At 39.2% G+C, this 17,098-nt stretch overlaps 1 protein-coding gene across 1 annotated transcript; it reads right to left on the bottom strand.

Annotated features, from left to right (window-relative positions):
• Positions 1–447: 447 nt before the first annotated feature.
• traf4b (tnf receptor-associated factor 4b) lies at positions 448–15,319 on the bottom strand. Its single transcript, XM_053478705.1, has 7 exons — positions 15,036–15,319; positions 8,304–8,355; positions 6,934–7,038; positions 5,848–6,009; positions 2,622–2,783; positions 2,312–2,467; positions 448–1,972 (listed from the first exon to the last, which is right to left on the bottom strand). The coding sequence occupies exons 1-7, from the start codon at positions 15,176–15,178 to the stop codon at positions 1,316–1,318; spliced, it is 1,437 nt and encodes a 478-aa protein (XP_053334680.1). The 5' UTR covers positions 15,179–15,319; the 3' UTR covers positions 448–1,315.
• Positions 15,320–17,098: the final 1,779 nt, after the last annotated feature.

Raw genomic sequence — 17,098 nt, 5'->3', positions numbered from 1 at the left:
TTTTAAATAACTTCCTCAACACTGCTTGGCACCTTTTAAACCCAAATGAAAGTGGCTCCCTTCTCTTCATGCTACTGGTCTTCTTAACATTCTTGGAAATGTTATGGTACGATGTCTTAACTAAATATCGACTTAAATGGCTCCCGGACGTACACGCAACTTGCCCGACATTCGGTTTCACTCAGTTCGTTCCCTAGTATGGCGAAAATGCTTTGTACGTCGAGAAAAATTTCAGTTCTTAAGGCGAAAACTTATGAGGCAGGGTTTTAGTTGGCGAGGTACCACTGTATTTGTTTTCCTTTCTTACACCACACTGATACATAACCTGGTTAAATCAAAAGCTAATAGCACTCTTTTTAAATAGTCTTCATGTTACAAAGCTACATCAACGACATTTTAGCATTAAAGTAATAAAATTTTACTTTCTCCCTTTTTTAAAATTTTTTTTAAATAAAAATTTCAACCACTGGAGATATGACAATCTCACAGCTTAACATCCAACCTACGGAAACGTGTCCCGGTCAGCCATGCGCTAGGTTTGTTAATCTGCCTGACGCTACAGATCTTCTAACGCTTTACAGAATTCAAGCTCTGGATTAATCTTGAAACGTCACCTTGGAGTTCAGTAGCGATCATCCGTTGTGTTAAATATGTGTAAGTGCTCCTACCCTACAGGCTGTAGGATAACACGTAGAGAAAATTCAGCTAGGTACATGCATGGATTAGCATGAGCTAGCTAAGACAAATGGTGCTAATGTTGATGTTCCTAAATATGCTGTTAATTATTGATGGAACAGATAGCTTGTTTGGTTAATTAACATTTCTTTCACAAAAAAAATAAACAAAAACAAATATGTAGCTACAGAACATTTTCTGATAAGTTGTGTCAGTGGTAGACACATAAAAAGTATTTCTATATAGATTATAGCTTTTTTTTTTCAAGATGATGTTTTTAATCTTATATTCAAAATCAAATATTTTTTGTTGAACACGACTTTTCCTGTTACATGAATTTTACATGTATATTGTGAATAGATAATTTTAAATCCAGCAATATGATTAAAGATTTTTTGCCAGCACTGACCTATTTTCACTTAACATCCGTATGTAAATTGGATAAGGAGCTCCGTACTAAGCCGTATGGAACCGTTCTCCTCTTTCTCCATCATTTACCTTGTTCAGGTATTTACTCCTTATTAACCTTCCTTTAAATTTCAGTAAAATACCAAGACATGGACATATAATGACCGTATACCGTAATGCCTTAACAATAAAGGACATTTTTACTTGTTTCCTTCGACTTCAACAGATCAGTTCAGTTGATTATTCTTTTCACTACGTCTATGGTAGCTTTGATGAAGATCGCGTTGTCCCTGATGTAGTTCCTTTCCTTCATCTGCTCATGCGAGATGAACTTGGGGTACCCGAATCCCAGCATGCTCTCGTCCAGGCAGCCCGCGCGTACGCTGCCTATTGCACCAGGCCGAGGTCTTTGGAAGTTCTTCCAGTTGGGATCTGGACTAAAGCTCTCGGTGATGTGCTGAGGTTTGGAGAGCGCCGGGTCGCTCTGGTCCAGCAGTGAGAAGGTGACGCGATGAGGGAACGGCCACTCCAGCAGGCCATCGTACTCACCCAAGAGCACTCTGATGTAGACAGACAGGTGCGTTCCTTCACCACTGCCGTTGCCGTTAGGAAAAACCGAGACTTGGAGACGGTATCCGTAGCGATGAGAGTAGAAGGCAGGGCTGAAGAGCTCCGAAGTGCCGTTGGAGCTGTTTCGGGTGTCCTGGAGATGACGGCTGTAGTTGGGTATTTTCCAAAGCAAAGTGCCGTCTTGGTTTCCGGAAAGCTCCTCAACGCGACGCCGGAGCTCCCGGAGTTCGAGTCTTTGCCGATTCACAACGCCGCAGATTAAAGACAGGTGAGACTGGGCAGCTTCCTCCAGGTGATGGGATACTGCAGGCTTAGAACACTGGCAGGAAAGAAAGAATTCTAAATTAGAATAAAGTACTAATCAAGTGCAGTGGAAGTTAGTTTATGAGGTGGAAATTTATTCTATTTAATAATACAGTCTATTACTCAAATCTTAACTTAAAAACATAAGAAGGTGTTATAAAATGTCAACCTGAACCATAATGTGTTCTGTAAGTGGAAAGTTCAGACATGGAACAAACTTATACAAACTATTATTTTACATTGAAAATTAGGCTTGTGAAATAAATCTGCCTAGGTTGGGAATTAAATGTATTTTAACCCCTAAAGTCAGAGAACCTCTGATCTGCTACAAAAAAAAAGAAACTTTAGGCCGTACTCTGTATTTGCAGCCGGCTTCTTTGAAGGGGCAGAGCACCATGGCGGACCCGCAGCTCTCCTTAACGTGGGCCATTAAATCCTCTCGGCCGATGCCGTGTGTGCCGCAGTTGTTGGGGCACTGCACTGGGTATCGTGGACACTGGCTCTGGTGATGCTGTTAGAAAAGAATCCAGAGAAAAGACAGGGATTTTACAGACTACTTGCTTTGTTATTATTATTTAAAAAGAAATGACATGATGAATTTTTTTTTTTCTTTTAGATATTGTTCAGTATGCAATAAGATAGACCATAAAGTTAATCCCACAAACCTGAATGGTATCAAACAGGAACTCTTTGCTACAGTACTTGCAGGAGAGTTTGCGTTTGGAGCATTCGGTCAGACTGTGCTGAGTCAGCAATCGCCGCACCATACGAGCCCCGCACTTATTCTCACAGTACACACTCTCCTCCGGACACATGTCCTGGTGCCTCTGTTAGAAAGAAATGGAGAATTAAATCATACACTGTGGAATTACACTGTGGAACCCAAGACGGCGCCGGTGAGGTCGGCTGCCGTCACGACTGCTCCAACCTATCTTACTTTGTTTTCGTCTTTTAAGCTATCTTTCAGTAACTTTAAACCGGCAAATTCATCACCATTGAGTACATTAGGTATGATAGAGACACCCTTGTTTCTATTGGTGTACAATGTACTCACAATTCAACGTTTTTAACTCCGGATCCGTGCTGGCCGAGTGAGATCCTGAGGAAAAACAAAGGACGCGACGTGAAGCGACGGCCCCGAGGGAAACGAGCCAGCGTCAGGAACAGGCTGAGAGCCCGTGCACACGGCACACCTCTGCCTAGCATCCTGCTCGCCAACGTCCAGTCACTGGAGAACAAGCTCGATGACCTCAGGGCCAGGATAAAGTTCCAGAGAGACATTCGGGACTGCAAACTCCTCTGCTTCACCGAGACATGGCTGAACCCAGCGGTGCCGGACCACGCCATCCAGCCGGCCGAGTTCTTCTCGGTTCACCGCATGGACAGGACACGGGACTCGGGGAAGTCAAGGGGAGGAGGCGTGTGTTTAATGGTGAACAGCAGCTGGTGCAACAGCGCGAGCGTTGTTCCTCTTACACGCTCCTGCACATCAAACCTGGAACTACTGTCCATCATGTGTCAGCCTTTTTTATCTACCTCGGGAAGTTACATCGGTCATAATCAGTGCCATTTATATTCCACCACAGGCGGACACGGACACTGCTTTATGCGAGCTGCGTGAGGCACTCACACAGCACCAAACACAACACAGGGACGCTGCGCTTATTGTGGCGGGGGACTTTAACAGCGCCAACCTCAAACGCGCATCACCGAACTTATCAGCATATCATCGGCGAAAGGACACTGGACCACTGGTACACTACAGTCAAGGACGGCTACAAGGCACAATCTCGCCCTCCGTTTGGTAAATCCGACTGCGCCGCCATCTTGCTCATGCCAAATACAAACAAAGGCTGAAACAGGAAGTTCCGGTTCAGAGGGAGGTCGCGCACTGGACGGACCAATCGGAGGCCGCGTTACAGGACGCACTCGATGACGCAGACTGGGACATGTTCAGAAACAGCTCCGATGACGTCAGCGAGTTTACGGAAGCGGTTGTGGGATTCATCGGTAAACTAGCGGATGATACCGTGGAGAAAAAGACTATCAGAACGTTTCCCAACCAGAAGCCGTGGGTGAATAAAACCATCCGCGACGCTCCGAAATCTCGCACCTCTGCCTACAACACGGGACTTGCATCAGGGGACATGGAACCGTACAAGGCTGCGTCTTATAACGTCCGGAAGGCGGTGAAAGAGGCGAAGCAGCGCTACGGGAGGAAACTAGAGTCACAGCTCCAACAGAGTGACGCTAGGAGCCTGTGGCAGGGACTAAGGACAATAACGGACTGCTTCCCTCAACGATTATCGCCCTGTAGCCCTCACCTCAGTAGTGATGAAGTGAACACCTTTGAACACCTGGTCAAGGACTTCATTTATTCATTTCTTCATTATCAGACACACTGGACCCACTACAGTTCGCTTACCATCTAAACCGTTCTACTGATGATGCCATCTCTCATCTCCTCAACACATCACTTACTCACTTGGACACTAGAAGGGGGAATTATGTTAAAATGCTCTTCATCGACTACAGCTCAGCATTCAATACCATAATTCAGGAACTTTTACTCCTGCACCATAGAGAGCATCCTGATGGGAAACATCTCAACCTGGTTCGGGAACAGCACCATGCAGGACAGACGAGCTCTACAGAGGGTGGTGCGATCAGCTGAGCGCATCATCTGCACCGAGTTCCCTGACTTGCACTTAATCTACGGCAAGCGGTGCTGGACCAAGGCCAGGAAGATTGTGAAGGACCTCAGCCACCCCAGCAATGGACTGTTTTCTCTGTTGAGGTCAGGAAAGCGATTCTGCTCCCTGAAGACCAACACAGAGAGACTGATGAGGAGCTTCTTCCCGCAGGCAATACTGATCTTGATCACAGTACTGGTCCATTTTGCACATGTACACACATGGTTTTTGCACTCACTGTGGACATTCTGGACATTCACTTACACTAGTGGCCACTGCACAACACATTCATGGACATTAGTTAAATTACCCAATTACCCCTATCACAAGTCACTTTAAATATGTCACTTTCAAGCATATTTGCACACCCTCTGGACGTTCTGTTACCCGGATGCACAAGTCACTTTAAACGCTTTAAATATGTGGCATTTCTGTTTATATTCAATTTATATTTAACTTCATTCCTGCAAAAGTCCATAAACTACTATTACTATAAAAACTCTATATCTCTGTATTGCACAATTGTTTCTCATTCTTGATATTTTTCATTTTTCATATGTTTCTTAGATTGTATATTTTGTCCTGTACAGTACAGCTGTCTCTTATTTTTCCATATTTTTCATACATTTGTCTTATATTGTATATTTTGTACTGTATAGTCTTATTTTATTTTTTAGTTTATTCTTACTGAGTCAAATTTACCTTCTGTTTTCCTTTTTATATTTATTTCCTTTATTTATTTTCCATATTTAAAAGGTCACGGGCAGTTGTCCGAGCATTTCACTGCATATCGTACTGTGTGACTGTGTATGTGACAAATTAAATTTGAATTTGAATAATTAATATTAATGGATCATTCATTCATCTTCAGTAACAGATTGACTATGCATATAATTTATATTTGATTTATTTTAGTGCTGTGAACCGTAGGTAGACTGGTAAAACATTTTTCTTTGTAAATTCATCTCATACAAAACATACTTTTCCCCCTGCCAATCTTCTGCACCACACTTATGTCCAGTAGGTGGTAGAATTTCTCAACTGCCCATGAACTTAAAAGAAACAGCACAAAACACGAAAAATTGAAGCAGCAAAGAAGTCACCAATTTTAAAGAATTTAACACTTGAAAGTTTAACTAAACCGCTTTTATAAATTTTTCTGATCACATAAGATTTCAGGATCTCAATAAGGTCTGACCTCGTATGCTTCCCCGGTGAACTCCTCAGCGCAGTGGTCGCAGTTCAGCTTTCTCTTAGCGCAATCATGGTGCAGATGCTGCGGAAGATCACGCCTCAACAGTTTCACCATGCAGCGGTTAGGACACGGCACCACGTTATAGGTGCAGATGGAGAGGTGTGACTAAAACACAGACAGAGATGCAACCACGGTGATTATGCGGTCATTATACTGAAGGACCTATGGTTTTGCACTAAGGTACTTGGTGAAGAAAATTATTTCATAAGGCGAGAACAGCTTTGCTAAAACACAACAGCTATTGGTTGGATGTTGGACGAAAGAATCCCGATAACATAATTCAATTTATAAACCCTATAAACCCATAGCTGTGCTCCACATCATTTGCCCATGGACGGTACAGTGGCACGGCTTTACATGCTAGCCAGAATATTCAATCCAGCAGTTACTGCTTGGGTGATTTTGCAAAACTGTTTGATCCGATTAAATACAACTTCATTTTCAGCTTCTTAAAGACAGGAATAATCTGAAATAACATTCATGCTTTTCTATTTGGAAATGATTTTAATTAATAAAAGCCAGATTATTAATAAATAAAAGCCAGATCCTTTTATTAGTTCTTTATCATAATAAGACGATTAAATGTAATAAGATGAGAGAAAGAGGGGAAAAAATAGATCACTTAAAACCCTGAGGGCTGACACTGTAGACTCCTTCCATAAATACCCATAAACATGGCCTTATAGTAAACATCATTACATCAATTATTATACATTGTTCGAAATGAAAACATCTTTTAACAGCCAGTTATTATAAGGTTTACATTATGTGCATCTTCTGCCAATTAAATTATTTGCTACCATAGTAACCACAACCTATTAGAACGGGTATGTTAATATAAATGTACGGTACACCTTATATTTGACTACTGGCTGACGCTATTGTCAGAGCTGCTGTTATACCTTCTGACCAATCAGATTACAGAACTCAACAGCCTTTATATTTTTTTTAACACTTTTCCCTCTCAGCGCTTCAGCCAAAAATCAGACTGCAGAATGTAGATCGGTTTAGAAATTGTGTGTGTGTTACCTGGAGTTGTTTATTCTGGCCTGACCAGCGGCAACCCTCCTCACTGTGAATGCAGCGGATGGGCAGAGCCAGGATTTGCTGCTCCAACTCTACATCTGGAAAAATCTAGAGTAGAGATGAAAAGAAAGAAAAAAAAATATTTGTTTATCTTATTAGGATACTACAATATAATTTTTTTTTTTTTTTTACATGTTTGCATTTGAAGTGGTAAAATGTTGTAGTTCCTCTATGATCCTGCAGGTGGCACTCTATTCATACTATTCATACACTGTCAGGCAGCAAAGCATCTTGTGTGGATGGAGCAAATTATTTGTGAAGTATGTTTAGAATTGTAACGAAATCTATACATCAAATCAAATTGGGATATTTTTAAAATAATGATAACAGAATCACAATACAAATCAAATCAGCACCTGGGTATCGTGATAATATCGTATCGACTGGTCCCTGGTCAATGTCGACCCTATTACAATCCTTTATTTTCATCTTATGTGGTGTGTATGATCAAATAGAAAGATTTGAAAGAAAACTAATAGTAACTTAAAAGAAAAAAAGTCCTCTTCAGAATTTTGATCCTGACAATGTCACCACCATCCATGAACAGGAACCATGAGAGCCAAACTGACCCTGTTCCCTGGCTGGGAGGGGCTTAGTTGCTGCTTCTGTCAATCACAGCAACACGAACTAATCAGGGGCATCTGTGAGCTTTGTATGGAAGAGTTTGAGGAAAGATGGGACCTGGCAGGTGACCAAATTACAGAGGAAAAAAAATGGGCAGGAAAAAAAAGCTAAGAGTTAATATGAAGGCCACAAGCTGAGCTTTTTTATTTTATTCATTTTCTATTGTGTGGCCACAAAATACAATTGTACATATTGCACTTTATTTGAGTTATATGCAAAGGAATCAGTTTAATCAGAATAAATGGAACAAAGGTACTTACTCAAGAAAATTATTAGTAAAACACTTAGTCCCCTACATACGAACATTCTAGTTACAAACTTTTAAAGATATCCACATGCGTTCATGCATGTTCAGTCACGGAGGATAGATCACGTCGTACACGTTTTAGAAAATTCTTTTTTTGTTTTCTTTATTTTCTAATCCCTGTGTAAATTGTTACTAAAGAAATAATAACATTGCAATGAGTGCATTGAAAGAAACCTTGCAGCAAGAACTACTATCTGAACACTACTCTTAATAATCATCTTCTGACCAATCAGAATTAAGCATTTGATAGTGCTGGGGCGTAATTAAATACCCATCATGTTGTTCCAATGGTAGAGCTCCCACCTGACCACAGGGAGTGTAACGGACATGGAATGCAAGCGATGAGTCAAACTGATGCGTAAATTCACAGTGAAGCACTTACTTTAGCGTAGTCGAGAGGCAGCTGATCTTCTGGGCACTTGAACACCCCCGCACTGTGGAGAGAAAATGCTGAGTAAGCGACTAACACTGAGTAAAGCATTAACTGAAGAAATGACTAATAATATTGTCTGTTTTTTAGATCATCGTAGTGGGCAGCTGTGAGTCAACAACATGCAGTCACACGGTATACAGTCTAGCAGCGCGTTTTGTCCACTTTTAAGACTTTTTAAATGATTATAATACATGATTGAGGTGAGGTTCAGGCAAGTTACCTGAAGAACTATCAGCATCATCATCATCATCATCAATCAAGTAAATTTGCAGCTCAACTACCAAACAGCAGACCTGAACCCAGCCCAAAAAAATGTAATGTAATGTATGAAATGGATTTTAATTTTATTTGTTGGTCAAGCAAAATAGATTATACATATTTTACTCGAGTTTAAAGTGCATGGAGTTGTAAATAGGAAAAAAACTAACACCATAAAAAAAATTGCCGTCTGATATTTAAAAAGTAAAAATTAATTGTAGGTAAATTTTGATCTGAATAATTTGGTGGTTTCTCTGGGGTTTCAAAATGTTAGTTTTAATGATCATTTCCTTATTATATTCCAACTCTGACGCATTTCTATCAGGGTCTGGAATTAGTGATGCATGTTTAATTACTTTCCAGTTTACAGGCAAATGAAAAGCAGCTCTATAATTATAAATCATATTAACCAGCTTAAAACTTCTCTCTCAGCACATTTAGACTTACATTCCTCCCTCTCAAACATTCTGCAGACATTTCCTTATAATGTCACCGTAGTTAATAAATAATCAGTGCTAGTTACTAAATAGTTGATAATTAACTTAAAGCACTTGCATAAAAACTGCCAACATTTTAACAAAGTAAAAACATTAAAAGATTTGTGTTTGTTTTTAATCTAAAAACTGCACCGTGCAAAACCTCTAGAGGCTCCAAAGTGCACTATATTATATGACCAACAAAACATTATTTGGGATTCAGCCACAAAACATTTAAGCCTTATGCTTACATTTGTTTTGTTTGTTGATACCATGCTAGTAACGACGTTATACTTAGGTGCATGGTTTGTGTTATACTGTACATGTAATACCGATTGTGATTTATCCTTTAAAAAAAATCATGACAATTTACTTTAAGGATTTTTAAATGATTTGACAGGACATTAATATAATCCTTTGGTAAATTGGTTCTTTAATGTCCACACGGCCGACATGTTTCCTGTTAATGTGCTACTTAAAGTGTTTAAACATGTTTACTGTAAGTGCTACCTAAAATAGAAGAGCCAAATAAATACATAATTAAATAAATAAATATCTTCCAAAAACACTTCATGCGCTTCCCCTCACTACCCGGGCATCTCATCGCTCTGGTATAGGGTCAATCTGAAATCATCAGATCACATGGCCTTTTTTCATCGCTCCAAAGTCTAATCTTTATGTTTCCCAACAAACTAAAGCCTTTTTGCTAATGAGTCTCACCAACAAGTGGTTTTTCTTATGAATACACAGCTTGTTTAGTCCCAATCCTTTGAGTTCTCATCATATTGTGCGTGTCTGGAAATGTTCTATGTGTCACTAAGCGTTTAAATAATATCAAATCACACTTAATGTTGATGGACAAGTTTTAATTTAGCCATTGATGCAGCCCAATTAAATTGACCCTTATGAAACGGCAACTTTTTATTTTGGCCGGTTTTACACCGATCAGCCACAACACTATTGCCAGATGGATTGAATTACGGCTGAATGGATTCCTCGAGTAACTCGAGTAATTTGATTACAAAAAAATGATCGAGACAAAATCTTCTGCCTCGAAGCTTCTTTTAATTGATTTTATAAGCTTGTGTTATGTTTTTGCGCAATTATTTGTTGAAAGCGCACTTTTGACAAAGTGCACTTCTGGATGCAAGCCGCCAGTAAACACCAACGAAGAAGAAACGCTCACGTCACCCGAAAAGCGGAAGAAGAGCGTTCTGTTTGTGGGATGCAAAATGGAAAGGAGCAATAAAATTAGCAGCGAGCCAAGAGATGAAGAAACCAGCAAGAGAAAACGACAGAAATTGTTAGTAAAGGCTTACATGTTATGCCTGAGCTGTAGATTTAGAAACTTTTAGTTCTGAAAGTTTAGCTGCACAACTTAGTGTTTTTGTATAATTATTTATTTCAATGTGTGCCTTAGTTCTTTTGATATTTAAACATTTAACATGTTGAATTTTTTTGTCGGTCCTCACGGAAGCTTGCGGACCTTGCAGAACTTCGTGGGACGTCAGCAGAACGTCAGTGGGCAATCGCGGCGGCTTACGGTGCTTAACACCGCATCTTACCGCGAGTCAAACCGCATAGGTGAGATAGAGGTTTAAGCTAATCCTTGTACTGTAAATAATGACAATGTTTACTTTTGATAAAATGCTGTTTGCATTTAAAAAATAAAAGTTGATTTTTCTAAAAAGAAAACCAATTAATCTTTGTTTCTCTTATATATTTTACATTGCTGTTTAATTAAGCAAAAGTACATTTTAATCGATTACTCGATTAACCGTTTAAATTTTTGGTAGAATACTCGATAACTAAAATATTCGAGAGCCACAGCCCTAGATTGAATAACACTGATTACTGATTATATAGCATTAAACTCCTGTCAGCATCCTGGGATCCTTGGACACAATTAGCTGGCAACGATGGAAAGGTATCAGAAGATTTAATGCATCACAGCTACACACTGATCTTAGTAGGTAAATTGTTAAAATCCCCAGATCTCAATCCAATCGAGCATCCATAGAGGCCACACAGCACCCAAAGGATCCGCTATGTCGGACACCACAGGACATACAGGGAACCTGCACAATATTACGGCTGATTGGAGTGTATGCAATACAACATCTTACAAGGGCGCAGAAAGCTGACTGAATGTACGGTGCATTCGTATAAAACAGTTCTTGGGTTAGTTTGAAAAGCAGATGCATTTATTTTTCCCCAGAAGCCTATTCTTGTGTTTCCCTAGAAAGCCAGCAGAAGAACAACTCTTAGTAGCTCAATACACTCCTTAAGTGTTATCTGATGTGTAAGGTTATTTTTACTGTTTATGTGGAAACTGGTCCTGAGCTGATGATAGTGTATCTGTCATCAAACACAAGTGACTCATGCTATTGCAAAACTCCTCTTAAAAATTCCTTCCACAAAAACGCTTGTCATTATTTCTTGAAATGGCATGCCATGATCCGCTCTGTACATAATATGCATTCGCGTGCATGTCTGAAACCTGTCGAGGAGAACGCTGGGAGCTTTTCCTCCCTGCCACTCCGCTACGTTCCTGAGCTCTAGGACCCGCATTTAACCCGTCGTGTACACGCGTAAACCCTGATAACTTTAACAGCTTTAATGTTTATTAGTCTGAAATTAGTCACATCAAGATTACTCATGGACATTTTTACAAATGCATCTTCTGCAATTATGTAAAAGAATTTAGCTCACATGGGTCCAAGCTTACATAGGATAGGTCTGTAACAGACTGCTTGTTTTTGCTTGCATGTAAAGCGAGAAGGGATAAAAGAGGCGTGGCGTGTTTCGACTCATAAGCCAGGAGCACTCCTTCTGTTTGCAGACTTTGTTAAAAATAACAATAAGACTACAACTGAAAATGCATCATCACTTAAAAAAAAGGCTGCTGCACAAATAACCCAGAGTAGAGGAGAAACCAGTTCCTCAATCTTTGGCATGTGTTTGACTGATAACGCGAGCGAAACTGGCCAGGCATGACTGCGATAACACCGGCATGAACAATGAGCTCCAGTGTTACAATACGGTCTTTTCTAGACATTTCAAATTTCACTCAAGAACGCAACTTGCTGGACTGCATGTTTAAGACGTCTTAGTGAATTGGGGTCGGAGCAGTTTGACAAGATGTCATGGTGTGAAATTATGCAAAATAAATGATTAATTGATTTCTGGTGATTTATTGGTGACGCTAAATAAATGAAAACGGTGAATATTGTAAAAACGCTTCATAGGTTAATCAGTTTAAATATCCTGAAAAAAAAACTGAGAAAGAGAAATGCGAGGCGGCACAATGGCTTAGTGGTTTGCACTGTTACCTCGCACCTCCAGGGTCGGGGTTTAATTCCCGTAATTTGCATGTTCTCCCTGTGCTTAGTGGGTTTCCTCCGGGTACTCCGGTTTCCGCCCACAGTCCAAAGACATGCAGATTAGGCTAATTGGATTCCTAAATTGGCCGTAGTTTGTGAAAGAGCAGAGCTTGTGAGTATGTGTGTGAGCCCCGCACTTTTAAAAAGTCAGTGTTTAATCAGACAGTATTTAATCAGTCGTTTCCTCGAATACTGTAAAGCTGATATCCAGCATTTATTTTTGTGTTATACATTTTTTAAATCATCATTAAGAAACTAAAAGATGTGATCTGGTTATATCTGAAAAGCTGAGCAAGAAGTGAACTCTTTTTTTTTTTTTTCCTTCTTTTTCTTCAAGGATTCGTCATTGTCTTCGTGAGAAATTCCAACAAACAAGAATGACGTTGAGAAGAAAGTTGAGAGATAAAGGAGGGGCTGTGTCTTCTCTTAACCTTAACCGTTGTATCATTTTATACAAATCAAGTTGTGGGAATTGTTGGAAATTTGCAAATGAGACCACGACAACAACCGCAGTGTGCAAATATATTGCCTGGGTTGAGCTAAATGCAGTCGGTTTTCTTTTTAAACATCCGCCACCTTGCTCCACCGGTTTGGCTCTACAGTAATTCACAACGTGAACAGCTTGTGCCTGTAAGTGATACCTGCAGGTCACGTCAGCTTTGTGAAAACGTAAAGAATTTGTTTTCATTCACTCAAGGTAAGACGTGAGGTTTAGAAACAAACACAAGCATACTGGCTTAATGTGTCTTACATAAAAATTAAAACAACATGCACATGGATTAGCAGTATGTGCATAGCATAATTAGATTTGCTTTAAAGTTTTTGACTAATATTTGGACGAGGAGTGTATTTCTTAATCCAACATACGCTTACAATCTCTCCTGCTTCCAGCGAAGCCCAAATGAAGTGTCTACACTGTAAATATACAAGATTTACCTTTAATGTTTGTTTATTTTGGTACATGCACAAAATGCAGTTTGCCATCTAACCATGTAGGAGTGAAGGTCAAGAAAAAGCATTTGAACAGAATTAGACGGTGTCTCCATTGTTTAAAAAGAAATGGCAAGACATTTCCTTTTTCGTGTGATAATCGAATGTTTTTGAGGATTGTAAATGTATAAAATGCATATGATGTGGTGCAGAAATATAACAGTTACAGTATTATTATTTTAAAACGTGAATGACTTGCAGCATTCTTATGTAGTAATGATTAACTTATGCACATTTATGCATAAACATCACATAATCTCCATCATTTAAACTGCTCTTCTATGTTAACTTGAGAATCATCTCTTTCTTTTCTTGTTTGTTCCTCAATTATTATTATTATTATTATTATTATTATGAGCCCTAGTCATGTGACTAAACTAAAAGTACGCCTTTTGGATGAATCTGCAAAATGACATATACATTAATTATTAATGACAATAAATGTTATCAATTTATGCATTTAAAAAAAATCATGTGACCTCCATCTTTCAGACTGCTATCCTGTGTGAACTCGACCTTGATTAAAAAGTCTTCGTTGCCAATTAAAATCTCTTATTCTCAGCATCTTTAACTGCTTCTCTGAATCTCTTTCTTTCCATGTCCATGTTTGTTGCTCAAGTAATATCAGAAGGTCTAATCATGTGTCTAACAAAAAAAAGGAAGAATCTGGATAATATTTTATAATGATTAAATACTAATAAATAATATCAGCGGTTCAAGCCCTGACACCGCTGGATGGCCACTGTTGGACCCTTAAGTAAGGTCCTTCACCCCATGTGCTCAGGTACAACTGGGTGTCGAGCTGGCAACCCGACCCTGTTAATAACTGCCACAGAAACGGAGGATGTATATCCGTTGCCCAAAGTGCTGGGTGGCAAGTAGATGGAACCAGCCATTCATACTGTATAACTATATATATATAAAAATACATGTACACATTTATTTTTAAATCAAATTTGCTGGGGGTTTTCTTATGGCTTAGTGGTTAGCACTGTCGCCTTGCAACTGGAGGTTCCATGTTTGATTCCCACGTCAGGTTTGTGTGCATGAAGTTTGCATGTTCTCCCCAAGCTCGACGGGTTCTCCATTTTTACCAACAGACCAAAGACATGCAGATGAGGCTAACTGGGAATAAATACAGTGGGCACCATTGGCTCCACAGTCCCTGGTTGGCTCACAGAAGTTCCTAGACGGGTACACACACACACACACCCCTGGATGTGTCTCTGCGTGTATAAATATACTTTTTTATTTTATTTTTTTAAAGAATTTAAGGATATTTGTCATGTTTACATTATTTAACACATTGTGTTAACTAATGTAAACTGGTATTTAAACAGCCAATTGAATTATGGATTTTTTTTAAATGCATTGTGATTCTTTGAGATAAAAGAATACATTTTAAATGAACATGCATTATAGACTAAGGTCACGTGATAGAAAACCCTACCCAAGACCAAACAAAAAAAAGTTGTTTTGTTTATATAATAATTCATCAAACAAACAAACAAACTGAGACGAGTTGTTATAAGGTTGTGCATGTCGAATAATCCAACAGACCCTAACTCACTGACCTGAGGAACTCCTGGAGGCAGGTGTCACAGAACCTGTGTCCGCAGGTGGACACCTGCACCGGCTCGCGCATCGGCTTGTTGCACAGCGGACACAGGAAGCGGCGTCTCGGCCGCTCGAGGAACTTGTAATCTAACCCAGGCATAGCGCCGGGTTCACTGCGGATATAACACACGTTTAAACGGTATTTTCTCCTTCGGACGGAGTGGAGCTGGACGCCCGAGACCGCGTGCTACACTCGCGTGTGAAGGTGGAACACCTGGCTGTTGTTGCGGTGTCACACTTCCGGGTTCAGGTTCTACAGAAACACGGCAGTGTGTAACCCGAGGCACCTGAGTCGGCCACGCCCACTCACGCGAAGGAGGCGGAGCTACGACCTCAAATACAGGTAGAATGAAGGTACTTCAGTCTTTTTCTGTCTGTTTTGACACCCTATTTCAGCCCATTTGGTTTCTTATCCACCATTAATAAGATACCAAATATGCAATAAAAAATATGTGCATTATTAATATACGCATTAACACTGATATTTATTCGATATTACCACACATCTTTGTATTTAATTGTATTTTCTTTTCCTTTGCAAGATGTTTGTTGCTCAAGTGATATCAGAAGGTCTATTCATGTGCCTAACAACAAAAAAAAAAGTACACCTTTGGGAAGAATCTGCATAATATTTTATAATGATCAATTACTAATAAATAATATCGGCGGTTAAGGTTAAGGTGTTGGACTGCTGACCAGGAGGTCCTTGGTTCAAGCCCTGACACCGCTGGGTGGCCACCGCTGGACCCTTAAGTAAGGTCCTTCACCCCATGTGCTCAGGAAATGTACAACATTCGGCTTATTTTAGCCCTTTTTAAAAATTACATATTTTTCAAATATATGACATTTCACTTACAAAACAACATGCCACTATATTTTTCCCCTTAAAATTCCTTGAAAAAAAAAGGCCTTGACCAACATAAGACTTAATTAATTGTCAATTGTCAACTGGACGACTTCTTAGTTAAATAGAGTCATTTAATTACTAATCCAAGTAGCTTCTTCAGTCTAAGGTAAGTTGGAAAATTCCATGTCCCCTCTCTCAAACGGCTTGTTACAGACATACATAACGACTTAAATACTGTACGAGGGAATTTCCCATTTACCTTAGATTGAAGGAGCTACTTGGATGAGTAGTCAAACATTTCTACTAAATTAATAAGAAGTCCGATTGACATGACTCAACTTCCAGATAACCTCACTTGGATGACTGAGAATCTTCACAAGATGTATTTTTTGTTTGTTTTGTCACCAAAACAAATTCTTTTTATGTACTTGCCAATAAAACCCTTTATTTATTTTAGTTATCCAACATCAATTTGTGGTTGTCAAATGTTGTGGTGATGTTAATTTTGCAATGTTGGAGAAGTTGAAACCTATTTTGATATTGTGTTTTTTCTGAAGGTTAGGATTATTCTGATGAAATATAAATCAATCTAATCTAATGTAACGTTAAATGGATGACACTAACACAGTTTTGCAAAGACAACTTCAAAAGAAATAACATTTCTTTGTGTTTCTCAACTCAAATGCATTTTTTAAATGAACATTCTGCTATAAATTTTTTTCTTTTATTTATTTACCAGATAAGCCAACAACTGGCCCTGACTGGGACTTAAAAACAAGCCACAAAGGTCTCTGTGAGAGTGCTGGCAACGTGTCCAGTGGGGAACCTGCTGCTGATGCTAGTAAATGTCCATATATTGCTTTGTCAAACAATAAGCACCACGAAATAACTTCTCTAAATCAACACACTTGAATTTACATCTCTGTTAAATCAGGAAGTAGCCAGTACAAGCATGTCAAGGTTATACCTAACATAATTTTTACCTAAAATAAAGTTTTAAAAATAACACAACTTCACACAGTGTTTGGGTTCATGCTGAAAAGGTGGGGCATTTAGAAAAATTTACAACATTTGGCTTATTTTAGCCCATTATTTTATTTTATTTTATTATTATATATATTATATATATTTATTATATATATTCTTTAAAAGAAGTCTTGACCAACATAACAG

Source organism: Clarias gariepinus, chromosome 19 (assembly GCF_024256425.1).
Source record: "Clarias gariepinus isolate MV-2021 ecotype Netherlands chromosome 19, CGAR_prim_01v2, whole genome shotgun sequence".
NCBI classification, from domain to species: domain Eukaryota; kingdom Metazoa; phylum Chordata; class Actinopteri; order Siluriformes; family Clariidae; genus Clarias; species Clarias gariepinus.
Note: the sequence above shows the minus strand (reverse complement) of the source record. Positions and strands in the feature narration are given on the sequence as shown.